This window comes from Tamandua tetradactyla, chromosome 4, assembly GCF_023851605.1.
Source record: "Tamandua tetradactyla isolate mTamTet1 chromosome 4, mTamTet1.pri, whole genome shotgun sequence".
Taxonomy (NCBI): domain Eukaryota; kingdom Metazoa; phylum Chordata; class Mammalia; order Pilosa; family Myrmecophagidae; genus Tamandua; species Tamandua tetradactyla.
Window position 1 is genome coordinate 180109603 of NC_135330.1, and position 18707 is coordinate 180128309.

Genomic DNA, 18707 nt, shown 5'->3' on the forward strand with positions numbered 1-18707 from the left:
ATTACATGCATGCCACTCATTCACTTTATTGTCACAGTCTCTAGGAAATCAACTTACAAGCCATTTTGATGGCTTGTTGTAGGATCAGATATTCAGACCTGTAGCAGACTGGGAAATTTACAATATGCAGCTGTTTCTTCTTTCTCATTATATTGTACTCAGACTAATAGGAAATTTAATTTGCATTTTCTAACTGCATATGAGCTGAGTATTGAAAAGCTATGGTTTAAAGATAAAGCCACGAGGTGTCGAAAAGTTGCTGAATGGATGACCTTGGCATCTGGTTGGCTAGGTGCCTTCTGTATAGAAATCCAGCAGCAGCTCCCTCATCACTGGAGCTTGTGCCTTCCTTAGGGTCCTGTTTAAATTCTTCTTCCTTGTGACTAACATTGACAGGTTACCAAGGCCCACAGGGGCCACCTGGACCTGCTGCTCTTCCTGGAAGCCAAGGAGATGAAGGAAATCCAGGTGCTCCTGGAAACCCAGGGACCAAAGGATGGGTAGGAGATCCTGGACCCCAAGGCAGACCTGGAGTGTTTGGGATCCCTGGAGAGAAAGGTAACAGTGCCCACGCTGAAGGACTGTTTAAAGGAGGCAAACAGCATTGATCAGGTGTGAGCAACTGTCTGTCTCTGGCGATGCTACTCTTAATGACCTGTTTGTATTGAAGGACCCAGAGGTGAACAAGGACTCATGGGAAACACCGGTGCAACAGGGAGTGTGGGAGACAGAGGCCCCAAGGGACCCAAAGGAGACAGAGGACTCCCTGGTAAGCCCACACACTTGCAGCGGGGCTCATCTCAGGACAGCTGTTTCTATAAGTGGACTGGCCAGAATCTCTCCCTTGGCTTTTCTGGCTTAGGGGCATCTCTAAAGTTCAGAGAATCACAATGCTCTTTATCATGGGGCCACAAAATCTGAATAACTAAGAAAAAAAAAAAAACAAGATTGAGCCTGCTGTTGGACTCAAAGGGATTTGGTGAATGAAAAAACTAATTTTTTAAATAGAAGTCACAGAGTTACCTCTTAGATGAGTTCATATCAATCTCATTTCTCTAGAAAATAAGATTTTTCTAGGAAGCTCCAAGATCTGTTTCAATGGTTAAAAAACAGAATTGAGTTCAGAATAAGAAATCACAGCAGTTCTCCCGTGTTTATTGTTCTCCTTTCCAGGTGCCCCTGGTTCTTTAGGCTCCCCAGGGATTGCAGGAATCCCCCAGAAGATTGTCCCCGAACCAGGAACACTGGGTCCCCATGGAAGGAGAGGTCTTCCCGGTGCACCCGGAGAGATGGGCCCCCAGGGCCCCCCAGGAGAACCAGGTAGGAGTGCTGAGCTGGACCCTCATTGAAAGCCCCTCCTGTTTGTTATGTTTTCATTTCAGTTTTCTTCCTGGAAAGTATCTGTTAAGCACTAGTTTTGCCAAGCACTGTCACTTGTTCCTAGTTGCACTCATTCTTCTTTTGGTGGCTGTGCAGGTTTCCGTGGGGAGCCAGGAAAGGCAGGGCCGCAGGGAAGAGGTGGTGTGTCTGCTATTCCAGGGTTCCGGGGAGACCAAGGGCCCATCGGTCATCAGGGACCCATTGGCCAAGAAGGTAAGTGATGAATGATAAAAGGAGGAAAAGGGCACAGAGTTGTTTCCATGTTCCACTGTTGGCCTGATGAATAGACTGTCGTATTTAAGTAGTGAACAAATTAGTGCAGAGAGGAAATAGAAGTTCTCAGCCTCTTCTGCTCTTCAATCCTGGCCTGTCTACTAAGGCTGTGAAGCTGTCATTCCTGGATATGTTCCAGAATATATTCTGTGCCTGTCAGAACACCTGGCACAAAGAGTCCCGACATGCTAGTTTCCTTCCTCTCTCTAAGAAATGTACAGGTGCTTCAGAGTTGCAAGCAGTAATCAATATACTTTAAGAGCCAAAATCTTAAAGATCTTGAAAGCCTAAGACAATGAGCTGAAAGGAACAAATTAAATTAACTGGAGTCCTTGTAAAGTTCTGCATTATTTATTTCTTGAAATCATTTGTTTGTGTGTAAGATGAGACAGGCCAGAGATAACAGTACATGCAAAGAAAAAAAAAATTGGTTGAAATTTATTTTAGTTGTCCTAAACTCATTTTGGGCCACTTGTATGAGCAGCAATGATAAAAGCCCAATGCAGGTTGCGTTATTACTGTCCAGATCAAAGGAAAGAGCAGTATACCATCCTCCATGCAGGCTGGACAATGGCCAGAAGATTATGGGTAATGTGGGAGATTCATATCTTAAGACAAACCCTGACTAATAGGAGACTCTCCAAAGGTAGGAGGCCAAGGTGGTGAAGGGTAGAGGGCTAATGTCAAAGAGATAGCGATGAAATATGGAAAGACATGCCCCTTGGAAAGAGGAGGAGCCAATGGAAAGAGAGTGGCAATCAGGGTCACTGATTTCAGATACGTGAAGGGCTGCCACATTGGAGAGTCGACATTCTGTTGTACTCCACGTGCAGAATTGAGACCACTGGGTGGAGGTCAGAAGGCAGAATTCAGCTCAGATGGGAAAGCACATTCTAACCCCTAACGTGGCCCAAGTGTGAAATAAGCTTGAAATGTAAGGAGCCACCTCCTTGGAAGTGTCCAGCAAAGGGAGGCCTGTCGTTGAGGGTAGAAGAGACTCATTCATTGGCTGGGGGCAGGGCTGTCAGTGACTGCGGACCCTTTCAACCCCAGTGTTCTAGTTCTCTCTCAGCGTTGGGCCCATTCTGGAGGGAACATTTGTACAGCAGATTGAGTCCTTTATTTGAACAGATCCATCTTACTTGTTTAGTACCATCATTATCATTACTCCATGTTGACTGATTACTAAATTTAGGTCACTCCTTCCCTTGAGGTCCTTTGACTATAAAGAGCAGAGCCACTGAGGCCCATACCCTGGGGAAAAAGAAGAGCAGCCCGCTCTAAATGAACCTATGCAATGTCACAAACCATTCTGCCAGCCCCACAGTGGTCCTGAGGTTTTCACAGGGCGGCTAAAAGGGGGGCTGCTTTCTCTTGGGCCGCAGGTGAGCCTGGCCGTCCGGGGAGCCCGGGCCTGCCGGGCATGCCTGGCCGCAGCGTCAGCATCGGCTATCTCCTGGTGAAGCACAGCCAGACGGACCAGGAGCCCATGTGTCCCGTGGGCATGAACAAGCTGTGGACTGGCTACAGCCTGCTATACTTCGAAGGCCAGGAGAAGGCCCACAACCAAGACCTAGGTAGGTACTGCCAGCCGAGTGCCCCACGCACCCTGCTCACTTCTCTGGCGCCAAGATCAAAAGGCCATGGCGAGGTTCATTAACTCCTTTTAGACTGGAGTTGCCGCTGATTGATGGCACTGGGCAAATCCACATTCCTGGGGGTTTCAGAGGAGATTAAAATGGCCTTTGAAGCAGAGGTCTTCACAAACCTCTTAAATCACAGAACAGTAATCCAGGGACTTGCCTTTTAATTTGGTATCACCCCTGTAGGCTCAGATGTGGCGCTAGGCCTCCGCCGTGCCCTCTCAGCCTGGAGGCTACCAATTGTTCTGCTTTCCTTTTGCTTTTTGCCCAGAGTTTTGTAAACAGGCCACAGTCAGGCTGGAGGCCATGAGGGGCTGGGATGAGTATCAGTCCTTCCTGCGTGGAAGCCCACCTTCCAAGAAAATGTAGAGATGGATATTTATATATGTATTTATTCAAGGAAGCCGCGTTGCCAAAAGTAATTAAAGTGACTTAAAAGAATATAGCAAATGTATCGAGCATAAATCAAAAGTGAGGGAAACTCCCTGATCTATGGTGGTAGATGTCAGGGCAGTGGTTGCTATTCAGGGCTGTTGTAGGAGTCTTGAAACAGGCACCAGGGGGCTTTCTGGACTGCCAGTCGTGTCCCCTTACTTGATCTTGGTGTGGGTTACACCAGTGTGTACTCAGTCTGCAAACATTTGTCAAGTGAACCCTTATGGTGTGTGTACATTCCCATATCTATGCTGTGCTTCCATAAAATGGTGTTTTTTTAAAGTGAGGCAAGAGCAGGGTGGTGCAACGGTGGCTCAGTGGCAGAATTCTTGCCTACCATGCCAGACCTGGGTTCAATTCTTGGAGCCTACCCATGCCTGCCACCACACCCCCCCAAAAAAATTAGAGAGAGAGAGAGAGAGAGGTGCATGGGTGGTTCAGTGGTAGAATGCCCGCCTTTCATGCGGGAGACCCAGGTTCAATTCCTGAACCATGCACCCAAAAATATATATATATAAAGTGAGGCAAAAGCAAACAAGGATAAGGACATAAAATGAGCTGGGAATGAGACTAAGAAGACATGCCAGGGGACTTCCCATATTTATGAAAGGTAGACCACCCCATTTGTCTCTAAGCTTTTAAGCATCAGTGTGGAAAGGGAAACGTACTTAGCTACATAATTCACTGTGGCCCTAAGGTAAAAATCAGAAAGAATGGAGCTCTTTGGGGCCTAGGTCTGGCCAGAATTTCTTCTGGGAGGGCACTGTAGGATGCAATGAACACCTCATAAGGCCGCCCTAACGTAGGCCTCACCCCGTGTGCCAATCCATAAAGACACAGCTCCCTGCCGACCTGACTTGGTCCAGAGGTAGATGGTAGAAAATTCTAGAAGAGCAGAAGCTAAAATGCCAGTGTAGTCGGTGAAAAAACAAAACAAAACAAGAAAAGGTTTGGCTTGGTCTCCCCAGGGCAGGGCTGGCAGGTGGGGCAGGTAGGGGATGTGGTCCCAGCCAGGCTGGAACGGGGCTGGCGGGAGCATCTGCCCATCCACACTTAGCTGTGCCCTTGACACACCCTTCTCCTGGCAGGACTGGCAGGCTCCTGCCTGGCTCGGTTCAGCACGATGCCCTTCCTGTACTGTAACCCTGGTGACGTCTGCTACTATGCCAGCCGGAATGACAAATCCTACTGGCTCTCTACCACTGCCCCCCTCCCCATGATGCCTGTGGCAGAAGAGGACATCAAGCCCTACATCAGCCGCTGCTCTGTTTGCGAGGCCCCGGCTGTCGCCATAGCAGTCCACAGCCAAGATGTCTCCATCCCCCACTGCCCAGCTGGGTGGCGGAGTTTGTGGATCGGATATTCCTTCCTCATGGTATGTGGTACTTTCCTTCCCTCCTTTAGAATGTGGAACCAGACTGAGATCTAGTTCCTCTCCCCAACCACACCCTCCCTTGGTAAACAGAAGAAACAGCTGCCTTGGTAAGAAGTCAGGGCAGCCACAGATGGTGGTTCAAGTTGTGCACTGCACAAGGCACCTGGACAGGAAGAGGAGGGAGAGCCGGACTATGTAACTGGTCCATGTGCCTAGTCACAGGACTGTCTCCATCTGAGGGGGCTATTAACTTTCTGGAAAGCCTTTTTGTGGACTGTAACTGGGATAAAGTTAGTCTGTTGTCCCTTTTACCAAGCACAGCGCCACCAAAGGTAAAGCTATTCTTGGTTTACTGTATGTTCCAGTTTATTAGCTGCCGGAATGCAACACACCAGAGATGGATAGGCTTTCAATAAAAGGGGATTTATTTAGTTAACATATAGTTCTTCAGAGGAAAGGCAGCTAACTTTCCACTAAGGTTCTTTCTTTCGTGGGAAGGCAGAGGATGGTCTCTGCTGGCCTTCTCTCCAGGCCTCTGGGTTCCAACAGCTTTCCCTGGGGTGATTCCTTTCTGTACCTCCAAAGGCCTAGGCTGAGCTGCTGAGTGCTGAGATGAGGTATGCTGAGCTGCTTGGGCTGTGCTGCATTGTGCTCTCTCATTTAAGCACCAGCCAATTAAATCAAACGTCATTCATTGCAGCAGGCACGCCTCCTAGCCGACTGCAGATGTAATCAGCAACAGATAAGGTTCACATACCATTGGCTCATGTCCACAGCAACAGAACTGGGTGCCTTCACCTGGCCAAGTTGACACCTGAATCTAACTACCACACTATAAGACTAAATATAGGGAAGAATTTTATCTAGAACAAACTTTTATATAGAATCTATTTGTAACCTAGAAGGTTCTCAAGAAATATCTATTAGCTGTTGATTTAAACTGATAATATCTGCTGAGGAAAGCCCTGGAACATCTGTTTCAGATAGCCTTGGGGTATAAAACAGACCCTCAGTTTGGGCCAGTTTAGGTTTAGCCAGACTTCAAAGGAAGGGACTGACAACCATATCATCCACTGCAGTTCTCTCAGTTAATATAACATTGTGGGGAGAAAGGAGAGCCCAATGGAGGGACAATGGGTCTTCCATTCCATTTCTATTTATTATAACTGTCCTAATTTAGTGATACTGATTAGATTCCCAATGTGCTAAATATTTCATGTTACACAAATAATATATAAATTACATAATGATGGATAATCTTATCCAAATAATAGGAAAAAAACTGGATTGTGGGAATGGATGAAACTATACTAAGGAAAAAAATAAATGAATATTGATATTTTCATATTTTTAAAAGATATTGCTACAATAATTGAAGCTACAGGATACTAAATTCTGTGCAAAAATAGGCACAGTTTCTACTTTTCACGAAGATGATTATATAAAATGACTTTGAGAGATTCTACAGAGCAACCTTCATTTGGTTTCACAACCTTCATGTCCCTACATGATGGAAGAAGGAAGCTTTGGTACCTTTTATTTTTTTAACTCTCATTGTTAAATTCAAAAATAAATGAGCCTTCTCCCATATGAAATCTGATTACACCGTATCCCAAAAAAGGTCAGAGAAGCCCCTTCTTTCGTTAGCAATTACATTTCAAATTAATGTCATTAGAGCAGGCTAATAGGATTTGCACATATTATCTGCTACTTAAATGCCTAATAATCCAGTAAGCCTGGAATTTGACATTCCACAAAAGGCCTGGGTGATAAGATGATGACAAGAGTCCCAGAGCCTAAATAATACAACAAGGGGTTCAGAGCAGATGGGTTTGATATACTTTGACTTCTAGGAACTACAGACAGATTCCCTAGTGGTGTAAGTAAGCTAATCTGTTTAACTGTTTAATCTCTCACTAGGCCCCTTTCTGCGTTTAGGAGATAAAGACCTAAACCCAAAGACTGCGGTGTGTCCTGCCTGCATTGAGTGCCCTCCAATCTGTTCTGTAGGGTTAGGGCGCACATGTCAGAGACCAGGGGCTGCTGGCATCATAGCATAGACAAGTTGACTGTGGAAAGGAGAAGACAGCTCGGCTTCAGAGAATCTTCTGCCCAAAGAATTGCAATGGATGATATGGTTGTCAGTCCCTTCCTTTGAAGTCTGGCTAAACCTAAACTGGCCCAAACTGAGGGTTCTGTTTTATACCCCAAGAGGAAAGGACACTGTCCCAAAGCAGGAGTTCAGAAGCTGGGGGATCAGTGCTGAGGCCCACGGATGCCCTTGCTCACCCTTCCTTTGAATGACTGGTCCCACAGGATGTGCATTCTATATTCCCCAGAGAGGCAGGGACCCTGGACAGACAGGTGGACTTCGGACAGGCAGCAGGCACTGTCTTGCAGGCAAAAGCTATTTGTTCTCACTTCCTCAGGGTTCTTTCTCAAAACTGGTCTTGTGGTGACTTACCAGGTAGCCAGCCATTATTTTAAGTTTTCCCCTTTTGATTCAGGGTACTGTAAATTCACACAGGCTGTGAAAGTGTTCAAGGTCACTTCCAGGGTTCAGCCACTTGTCGAGATGATTTTTAAGATGCATTAGCTGCTGTGAGTCCCTAAGCCAGAGGCTTGTTGCCTGGAAAAGCACATTGGAAAAAGAGGTGTGTGTGTATGAGTAAGAGTGTGTGTGTATTCATGTGAGGTTTGAGTGGGTACTAGTGAGAATGCAAGGTGTGAATGTGTGGGTGTGAGTGTATATGGATATGAGTGTGAATGTGTGTCAGTATGGATGTGAGTGTATGTGTGTGTGTGATGTGTGTGTGGGTGTGTGCTGGGGCAGAGTTCAGAGCCCTTACAAGGTGGGCAAGGTGCTCCCCGTCACCCTCTCCGACCAGCTGGGCAGACCCCCTGGGGCCTGTGTCACTTTCTCCCCAGCACCGCACTTCCTCCTGCCACAGCCCTGAGACTTCAGGGGGTCTTTGCAGCTCAGAGCACACACTCAGCAACTTCAGATCAAAGTGAGGTCTGAGATGCCTTGTGAACACACAGTCCGCTTTTCACTGAATGTTTACAATAAAAAGAATGCTGCAGCTTTGGGTTGGAAAGGTTGCTGTGCTCTGTGAACAGAAAACTCTTAAAAGGTGGTTGTTTTTTGTTTTGGTTTTTGTGGTGTTTTTTTTTCTTTTGCTGTTCTGTTTAAAGGTTAAACTGGCATCACCACCCAAATATATGACAGTCTATAGTCTTTTTCCCCCTGCAAACTGCAGCTGAGCTACCCCTGTTCTGAATTAATGTGTTCTGATGACCCGCTTGACACTCAAATGACCCTCTTTTCTATATATGAAAGGTTTTAAATCCAAGGGACCTACCAAGTATCTTAATAAAAACTAAAATGTTTACGAAGCCAGAAGAAAGTAGGGCTTAAAATGGCAAAGGAAAGGAAAGCTGCTGATTCTGGGTTTCATCCCGTCAGGCTGCTAGCCCACCCCCGTGTCAGTTCCCATCGTCTCAATAATAGCCAATTGCTTAACGACCCTTTGATTGAAAAATAATTCCAGACACATAAGTAACATGTTTGTTGTAGGAAGACCTGCAAATACGGATCTTTTTTAATGAAAATTAATTTAAACCATTCATACTTTACTACCTATTCATAAACACTCACAGAGGAAGAGCTCAGGAGATCCACTTTGATGCTTCTTTTTAGTTTTTCACTTAAGATACTGTCCCAATGGCAATTATATCTTTGCTTTAAAAAAAAAAACGATTAATATTTTAGCATCTACTCTTCCAGATGTTTTTCTATCAATGCCTAATCGGGTAGATAAATTTTAAAATGAAAATGTAGTCATTATATCTACAGATTACATTCAGCTTTGTTGTTCATCACAAATCATGAACATCTATTTATGCCAATAAACACCACCTGCAGCATACTCCAATTCACACAGCTGTCTTCTACATGTGACCATGATTTACTGAGCCAAAGCCCTATCGCTGAACACTGCGTGTTGTAGCTTGAATTGCATCCCCCGGAAGATACGTTGAAGTGCTGATGACCCTTGGTACCTGTGAATGTGACCTGATTTGGAAATAGGGTCCTTGCAGATGCAATCAAGTTATGATGAGGCCAAACTGAGTTAGGATGGGCCCCAAGTCCCATGACTGGTGTCCGTATAAGGAGAGGAAAGGACACAAGGAGACACACACACCCAGGGGGAAGGCCATGAGAAGAAAGAGCCGAGATTGGAAGTCCAGTCCAAAGAACTCTAAGGATTGCCAGCAGCCACCAGAAGCTAGAAAGAGGCAAGGAGGGATAGTTCCCTAGAGCCTGCACAGGGAGCATGGCCCTGCCGACACCCTGATTTTGGAAAGTCTGTTGTTTTAAGCCACCCAAGGTGTGGTAATTTGTAGCAACAACCCTAGGAATGTGCGTTAGAGAGGACGTTGCACATGGGTCAGTGTTGACAGAGATGTTCGTGATTTGTTGATCAGAAAAGACAGAGAAAGTGGGGATGATCACCTGCGACGCTCGGGTGGTGCCCAGTGGATTGCCCTCATGACCCTGTCCTGTCTCCTCCCCTCTGCACAGCACACGGCCGCGGGGGACGAGGGCGGCGGGCAGTCCCTGGTGTCGCCGGGCAGCTGTCTGGAGGACTTCCGGGCCACGCCTTTCATCGAATGCAACGGCGGCCGCGGAACCTGCCACTACTACGCCAACAAGTACAGCTTCTGGCTCACCACCATCCCCGAGCAGAGCTTCCAGGGCTCCCCCTCGGCCGACACGCTCAAGGCCGGCCTCATCCGGACGCACATCAGCCGCTGCCAGGTGTGCATGAAGAACCTGTGAGGTTCCCAGGAGCCGCAGGGAGACCCGAAAGGGGCTTTTCTGCTAAACTGCCATGCACACTGGGGAGATCCATTTTGGTGCTTTTTATTAACTTATTACCTCAGATGCTGATCCAAAAGTCGATTTTTTTTTTTTTAAGAAACAAAGTCTACCAAAGGAATTCAGCACCAGCGCTTATTACCAGATAGCTACTTTTCTCATCTAATAGGCTCTGGCCACTCTAACTCGAGTCCAGTGCAGAACGAAGCCCTGCCTTTTTATGTCACCCTGACTCTTGCAAATAAATAACAATTAACAGGTTGAGCACTCCCAGTCAAAGCATACTAGATAATTATACCACTAGATCAACTAACTATTTAATATGTATCCATATAGTCAGTGTACTTTCAAATGCTGCAGATAGCTCGTGTTATTTAACTCACTGAATGGAGTGGTACAGAACAAGGCAGCACCTAAAGCTTAGGGGCTCCAGAACTCATTGCCCCCGATTCCCAGGTGAGGCTTTCCTGCAGATGGGCCCTGCCCCATTCTCTAGCCAACCTACGACAACACTGTTTTCTTCTAGACACTGTTCTCAGTCTACTTGCTGTTGATGGAAATTATCCTAACCACTTCAGGATGGTCAAACCCTGCTTTTTATTTTCTAAAATTAACTGATATTCACACATCAGCTTCTGGCCATTGGGTTTGCAAAATTCACATAGAAGCAGAGATCTTTCTAGCCAGTCTATTGTCAGCAATGCTATTTGAAGGTAAACTTTGTAGAATCAGAAGTGATTTTTCAACTGCCCCAAGTTATGGTGAAGATTTTACCCTCCATTCTTTTTTAGTGAGTTGTGCTTTTGACTATTCTATTCTTGTGTAACTAGCACAAAATAAAATTTGATTTTGAACATTTTTAAAACGCAGACTGTTGACTGCTTTAATTTTCTCATGGTCTTAGAGCACAGAATTTGTTCAGAGGAATACAAGGCACTGCATGTGGGCTGGTGAGCTTCACTCTGGATGGGGAGGCGAGGGGAGGGGAGTTCCTTTTCTCTGAGGCTAAAACTCACTTCTCACACTATGTTTGTACCTGCCTCTAGCTTACATCTCAGCCCTGGGCCCAGCTACTCTGTACAGGTTTTTGAAGCTTTGTGTGTGTGTGTGTGTGTTTCAAATCTATTGTATTGTCATTCATGTCTCAGGAAATGTGGTTGTATTTAAAACTCATTAATGCTTACAGAAAACATCACATCCATCACCAATTTGAAGCCATAGGATGGTTGCTTCACCAAAGCACATCCAAAGTAATTCAGTCAGTTCCAACACAGTTTCTCAAATGCTAATCTTAGTGTTTCAGAGAAATAGTCCCCAGGATGTGTTTCTGGCTTAAAGTTCTCTTGAAATCGAACTTGGAAATCTAACTCATAGAATTTATTTTTACCCTTTAAAATCAATCTCATATTAAATTTTTTCTAAAAAGTTTGTCTATATAAAGAAATACTCTGTTTGGCTCATACTTGAAATAGATAAGCAACTGTCTTTACTTGCATTTTCCCCAAAAGCAGACTAGTGATAAGGCCTTCTGTACAGGGGGCTTATTGGGGGCAGTGATTCCAAGGGACTGGAGAGGGGACGGGACAGAGTAAACCAGGAGGGAAGCCAATGGGAGGGTGCATCACTGCAGTGGCTACCACTGTAGGTAACTGGGGGCTCAATCTTGATGGGGACCCAATGAGGAAGGGCATGGAAGTTGCCTCAGATCGTCCAACCGAGGCATGGGAAAGAGAAGTATTTATCCCCCAGCTGCTGTCCCCCGTGGCCAGGGTCTCCCTAAAGCTGTTAATTCCCCACACTCTGGGGCAGTCCAAACACCAGTGTGGCTGAGCAGGCGCCTGCCGATGTCCCAGGCTGGGGGAGCAGAGAAGCCAGGTGCAGCTGCGGCACCTGCACACAGCTGGTTGCCACAGCGGTGTTTATGTTGGAACAAAAAGGTGGGCCAAGAGGACCTGAGGCCAGGGCTTGAAAGTTGTCCAGCACAGCAACTCCTTGAGAAGCCTGTTGAGACAGCTGTTTATTCCAGATTTTCAGTCCCCACTACCAAAGCATAAGGTTGTCAGAGTCCTGTACATTCCTGCTGGTCTTGGTGATACCCATTGTGTGTTTCACACTTCAGAATCAGCAGCCCCATATTAAACATTAAAAGCTGCTTGGCCATAGCCTAAAATAAATAAGAGAAGAAAAGGATCAAGGTTCTAATACATTCAATTTTTTTTCTGGTTTCTTTTCATTTCTTTTTCTGAATTGATGCAAATGTTCTAAGAAATGATCATGATGATGAATACACAATTATGTGACGGAAAAAATGTTCATATTGTATGTTCATTGGTTTTATTAATAAAAATTTTTTTAAAAAAAGATTCCAATACATAATTGGATCTAAAAATGTAGACTTAACAGGCTTGAGAAGCTTCTTTATTTTTCCCACATCACACATGGGGAAACAGAATTTGAACTCAGTGCTGGCTGATTCTTGAACCCAACTGCAGAGGCTGTGCAGCTCCAGGGGCCCAGGATTCTTAGAAGAGGCAGGCAAAGCCAGGTGTTTACCATGTGTTATCTGTGGCTTAAAACTTAATGTGGCTTGCATGTACATGGATCATTTTTCACATTATATGGATGCTGTCATAATTAACAGAATAAAAGCATTTAAAAACAAAACAAAACAAAAAATGTAGACTATAAAATATAAACCAAACATAAACTGATACTTCATAATCCCAACATCTGTTTATGTAAAGGAGTCCGTGAGTTCATTCAAGCATAATTGAAGCAGATGTCCTAGCCCTGAATCAAACCATTAGATACTGTGAACTTTGAAAAGTCAAATTCTGTCCTTCATGGGCCTTTGCAAGACAGAGTTTTCTAGTCTAGTTTATCAGTGCCAGGAATAACCACCCCGAAATTTAAATATACTTGAATGTCCCACTAAGGTGTCCCACATTTTCCACAGAGTGGATGCCCTGAAATTAAAATCACTTCTGCCTGTTAACTAACTTCATAAAGTGACTTCCAGCACCCCTTCATAGAGAAGCTGCTAGAATTCCAATTAAATCAGAAATACTCACAGTAGCCATCCTGGGTGGTTAAAGAGACACGCAATAAAAGGCTTAGCAAATCCCGGAAAGCTGCAATCAACCTTTAAACTACTCAAGAAGAGGAAATCATGAAGATGGTCTGGACAGGTTTCTTCACTTCTCTGGGCTTCCGGGTAAACTGAAACAAAGTGCCTGTACCTCACAGCGGCAGTATGAGAATTAAATTAGTTCCAGTATGTGAAATGCTAAAACAGTGCCTTGCATGCACACACTCACATTAGTTTTATGTTTTGTCTTGGGTGTCTTAAGAGCACAGAGTTGGACATTCTCTACCATTTTGGAATTTTAAAATGTGTTCAAGTAGAGAAGAACTATTTAAAATAGTCCAGGCAGGTGATAAGGTAGAGCCATATTGAAAATAATTTCATGACATACTAAGCATGAAGGAAAAAGGTAAAGTTGAGCTGCAAGAAGGATTTTGAAGCAGGCTGCCAAACTTAAGCAAATGGTTTGCAGAGACTATGGGAAAATGGCAATCCTCACCTCCTGAGAGGTGCACCATAAGAGACTTGCTTTATGGACTCAGGAAAGTTATCAAATTAAAAATACCTATAAGCAATTGTCAAGAGTAAATTAAACTCAGAGGCTAAAGCATAATGCTTCCCAATTCCCCTAAGGGACACATAAGATTTCAGGTTACATCTGGGAGGCAATCTTGCCTCCAGGCTGCCATTACAGAAAGAGCCCATCCACACTTTTTGTTTAAAAAAAGAAAAAGAGCAAAAGTTTTAGGAGCTCCACTGAAGAGTGATGGGTAGAAAGGGTGCTGTCCTAAATAACTTGGCAAATTACTGGAGTCTGTAAGACTCAAGGCAAAAGGCACTGTACTCTGATAAAGTTGTTTCCCACAGAGGTATGGGTGAACAATTCTGACACTGATAGACATGTATACTGAAACTGAACAATTAAATAAATGGATGGCAGATGGCAGAACCAGGTTTCTTACTGTCAGTGTGGGAAATTACAGATAAGCAAGGAAAGGAGGCTAGAATAATATATGTGGGAATGGATTAGAGTTAGAGACATCAGAAAAAAATTCATGTTTAATATAGACACAGAAGGTTACATATAGAGATATTTATAGATATACATATACACATGGTGCTGCCCAAACCACCTCTCCTGCACCCCTCCCAAGCACCACTGCTCAATCCCTGTTCCCTGCTGGCTGTTACCAGTGCACAAAGGCTGCGGGCACTAACCTCCCCCCCACCTCACCCTTGCCCATAGTGTCACACAGCCTCACCCCACCCTGAGCTCAGTGAATCAGTTTACGGCACTCCCAAGCCCACGCATGTGCAGAGACCCCAGTCCCATCATTCAGCTCTGAGAACTGCATGTTACAGCAGTCCTAGAACTGCACATGTGCACAGCCCTCAGCCTCACTCCCCAGCTCTAAGAAAGTGCCAACCTGCACAGCCAGGTCACATCTGCCCCCAATCCATGAAGGCGTTAACACCAACCTGCTGCCACAGCTCTACGCATACTCACAAAGGGCCCTGGGTCTTAGACCAGCGCACATCAGGGTTACGCCCCCCAGACCAGTGCACCCACACAGCTACACCTTCCCTGGACGCTGGGCGCCCACGTTCACAAGCATCAGTGTAACATCCCCAACCTGCGCCATTACCTGCCCTGAAACAAATCACTGCACTGAGTGCTCCACCCCATGCCCTACTTCCTGCTGTACAACCATCCCACAAACACAAGGCCTTAGACTACTGAAAGAAATCAACTCCCAAAGTAAATCAGTCAAGATATTTACATGCTATAAAGACAGCAGAAGATCACTAAGCATATCACAATTCAGACAGATATAACCCTGCCTAATGACCAAACTAAAATACCAGAGGAGACCCAGACATTGGAACAACTAATCAAAGATGTTCATACAACTCTACTTAATAAGTGGGATAGCAAATGACATAAAGGAGATCAAGAAGACAGTAGAAGAGCACAAAGAGGAATTTGAAAGAATAAATAGAAACATAGTGAAAATCACAGAGATTAAAGACTCTGTTGACCAAATAAAAAACATTTTTTTTATTTTTATTTTTATTATTTTTATTTGGTACACAATACCAGATTTGAGGACACAGAATAAAGAATAAGTTATATAGAGGACAGGATACTTGACTTTGAAGACTCAAAACAGCAAATGGCAAAAAAGATGGACAAAATCAATGGGAACTCAGGGAGATGATAGGTAAAACAAAGTGCACAAATATAAGAATCACTGATGTCCCAGAAGGAGAAGAGAGGAGTAAAGGGCCAGGAAGAGTAGTTGAGGATATAATGGGGGAAAAGTTCCCAACCCTCATAAAGGACATAAATATACAAGTCAAAGAAGCCCAATGAACTCCAAACACAATAAATCCCAATAGGCCATCCCCAGAGCACACACTAATCAGTCTGTCAAATGTTGAAGAGAAGCAGAAAATCCTGAACGCAACAAGAGAAAAACAATCTACTGCATACAAGGGAAATCAAGTAAGACTGAGTGCAGACTACTCAACAAGCACCCAGGAGCTGAGAAGGCCTTTAGAGCAGACACATTAAGTCCGGAGTGGTGATTATGATTTTGAGAGGCTATTTTATATATATAACCTGATATTTAGAGATAAGAACGAAGCTAAACAGGTTGGAGTTAAAGTAATTCAGAACATGGGGTAAGGAAGACCGTGTCTATATTTTAGAACCATACATACTCTTTGAGACCAATGGAAGAAAGGTTTATTTGATCTGGAACTGAAATTTTTTGTAGTGCATAATCTAATTCAACCTATTTGTATAGCTCATTTGAACAACTGAAACACGGGAAGCACAGAATAAGAAAGAGTTCCTTAAATCCTGTTTAAATTATTGTAAGGCCTGGAAAGATCCTAGAGTATATTAAGCAGATAATCAAAAAGTACTGACAAAGTCCCCTGAAGGAGGGGAGAAAGACTATAGAACTATTAAACCTTACCATCAGGGAATCCCCTGACACTGTGTCAAACTTTAGGGACACCCAAATCAATAGGCTATGACCTCGACCATGAGGCTTACTCTTGCGAAGCTTATGTAGGTAGCGTAGACGCTTAGACTACCTACAGGCATGCCTAAGAGTTACTTCTGGAGGACCTCTGTTGTGGCTTAGATGTGGCCTCAGTCTCTCTAAGCCCAACTCTGTAAATGAAATCATTGCCCTCTCAGGCCCTTCATGGGACATGAAATCCAGGGGTGAAAGTCTCCCTGGCGACACGGGAGATGACTCCCAGGGATGAATCCAGACCTGGCACCACGGGATCAACAATTCCATCCTGACCAAAAGGGAGAAAAGAAGTGTAATTAATAAAATATCAGTGGCAGAGAGAAATAGAGTCGAGAGCCTACTCTGTGGAGGTTGCTCTTACACAAGCTTCAGGTAGACCTTGCTACCTATCATAACCTGCCAACCCAACCAGGACCATTCCAGCCATTCTTAAAGAACACCTAGGGCAATATATAAGATTCCACAAAGGTCCAGGCACTAGAGCAACTTTCTAGAAACCTACAACCTCCAGATAGGTCCCTGGTCCAAATAAGTACTGAAACCTAGCCCAGTCTCACCACAACATCAAATAGTTCCATTTTCCCTACCCCATATTAGTGACAGACTCTTCCAATATGAAAAATTTAGAACTGCCATAGCCCAAACAACCCCAAAGAGAGGTATGGAAAGATCAAAGGTGATGGTGGAATTATACATGGATGATAAGGCTTAACAAATGAATATGAATGCTGAGTCATTAAATTGGTATCTCTTTTAGTCTCTAGTATTTTAGAGCAGCTAGAAGTAAAAACCTAAAATTGCGAAACTTTAACCCAAGTCAAAGTCTGAATATGTTCTACAACTAATTGTGGTGCTGTGCTTTGAAATTTATAGCCTTTTTTGTATATACGTTATTGTTCACAAAAAAAGAAGGAAAAAAAGTCAATTGTGATTATAAAAAAATATTTAAGCCCTCTAGGCTCCTATATTCTGGAGCAGCTAGAAAGAAAAATCTGACGAATTCTGGGATCTGTCCCATAACTACCTGTTGAAGAGTGCTTTGAAAACTATTGCTTTTCTTCTTTCTTTGCCTTGTATATATGTTATACTATACAATAAAAAAGTTAAAATATATATATATATATACTCAATATAATGAATGAAAATGGTGCCTTGCGATGATCTTCCTACCAGGCTAAACATGTGAAAAACATCAGACAAATCCCGACAGAGGGACACCCTATAGTATACCTGACAAGTGTGACCCAAACCTGTCAAGGCCATCAAAAAGAAGGAACGTCAGAGAAATGATCACAGCCACGAGGAGCCTATGGAGATATGACCACTACATGGACTGACACGTGCCAGATGGGATCCTGAAACAGAAAAAAGACAGGGGGTAAAAATTAAGGAAATCTGAATAAACTCTGGGCTCTAAGTAAATATTAATGCGGAAAAAAAAACCAAAAATAGAAGTTTTAGGAACTGGTAGGAGCTGTTTAATTATGAAGCTAAATGTACATGTCTAGTTAAATGTCAGAAAAAAAAACAAACAATTGAAATGGTCTGTGATATTGGGACACTGTGTCCTAAACCTCCAAGAAAACAGAATAAAGGACAGTCTGGAATTTTCTTTTCCCACTATCAATCTGAAACATGCATTTGCTTCCAACATTCATGTAAGTTTTCATTGCTGCCCCCGAAACTGTTTTTGCTGAGTCCAGCGTGTTTCTCCCCGCCGCCCCCCCCCAAGCCCACCTGTCCCGTACTAAGCACGCCCCCCCCCCCCCCATTCCGGGGCGCGCCACAGCGGAAATAACCCCTTTAAGTGCAGACAGCGGATTTCTGCCCCGGCAGAGCGAAGCCCTTGCAGTTCCCCCGGCCCCCAAAGCAGTGACCACTGGTCTGGAATGACCCTCTCCGGGCTAATCCCCCCTCTGGAGGCCACTTTAGAACAGACCATGGTTTCAATCTTTCCAGTGACTTCTCCTGAAGCCGCGACGAGGATTTCAGGGCTGACACGGCCCTCTCGGTGGCCTCAGCTTTGTGGGAGATCACAGTCACCTCCAACACGTATTCAAGGCACTTGAATAAGCATTTTGCAGTCAAGCGTGCACACACGCACACACGGCAGAACAGAGAAGTCCTAGTACCCTCATCCCGTGGAAGCATCTCACGATGCCTCAGAAAATAAACAAAGCTTCAGAAAAGGAAACCTGCGTTAATGTCAATCTGATTTTTTTCTGGGATATTACTGAAAAGTGGGGAAAAGAATTGCCTTCTGGCCGTTTTCCTGCTGAGATGAGCTACCCTGATAAAATCATTCAGCTGGGAGAATTGTATGGGGGAAGGAACTGTCACTTTGGGGGCACCCCCTAGGTCCCAGACATTCTGCTAAGCACTTTCGCAGGACCTTTTCTCTGCGTCCCTCCACCCTGTAAGGCAGGAATGATATGCCCCATTTCGTAAATAAGAAGATTCCCATAAAGAGGTTAACTCGCTCAAAATCGCACAAGTAGTTTGATTAGCAAGGATTCAAGTCCAAACCTAGACTCGTTCCAAAAACTTAAGCTGACTTCCTAAAAATCATCACCACTTACGGAGC

At 44.5% G+C, this 18707-nt stretch overlaps 1 protein-coding gene, 1 long non-coding RNA gene and 1 other non-coding gene across 4 annotated transcripts in view; 2 read left to right on the forward strand and 1 right to left on the reverse strand.

Moving 5' to 3' along the window:
* The window catches only part of COL4A2 (collagen type IV alpha 2 chain), a 225859-nt gene extending 215006 nt beyond the window's left edge, over positions 1 to 10853 (forward strand). For both annotated transcript variants that reach the window (XM_077158665.1, XM_077158666.1), the window contains 7 exons: positions 397 to 558; positions 671 to 769; positions 1174 to 1320; positions 1477 to 1593; positions 3039 to 3230; positions 4820 to 5106; positions 9692 to 10853. In XM_077158665.1, coding sequence (XP_077014780.1) covers positions 397 to 558; positions 671 to 769; positions 1174 to 1320; positions 1477 to 1593; positions 3039 to 3230; positions 4820 to 5106; positions 9692 to 9949 — 1262 coding nt within the window. In that variant the 3' untranslated portion in view covers positions 9950 to 10853. The remainder of the gene's footprint in view (positions 1 to 396; positions 559 to 670; positions 770 to 1173; positions 1321 to 1476; positions 1594 to 3038; positions 3231 to 4819; positions 5107 to 9691) is intronic.
* TRNAE-UUC (transfer RNA glutamic acid (anticodon UUC)) lies at positions 4158 to 4228 on the forward strand. Its single transcript has one exon. It is a non-coding gene; the product is annotated as a tRNA-Glu (tRNA).
* Positions 10854 to 11451: 598 nt separating the features above from the next.
* LOC143681555 (uncharacterized) lies at positions 11452 to 17481 on the reverse strand. The gene is made up of 2 exons (XR_013174732.1): positions 17374 to 17481; positions 11452 to 12152 (listed from the first exon to the last, which is right to left on the reverse strand). It is a non-coding gene; the product is annotated as an uncharacterized LOC143681555 (long non-coding RNA).
* Between the last annotated feature and the right edge of the window lie 1226 nt (positions 17482 to 18707).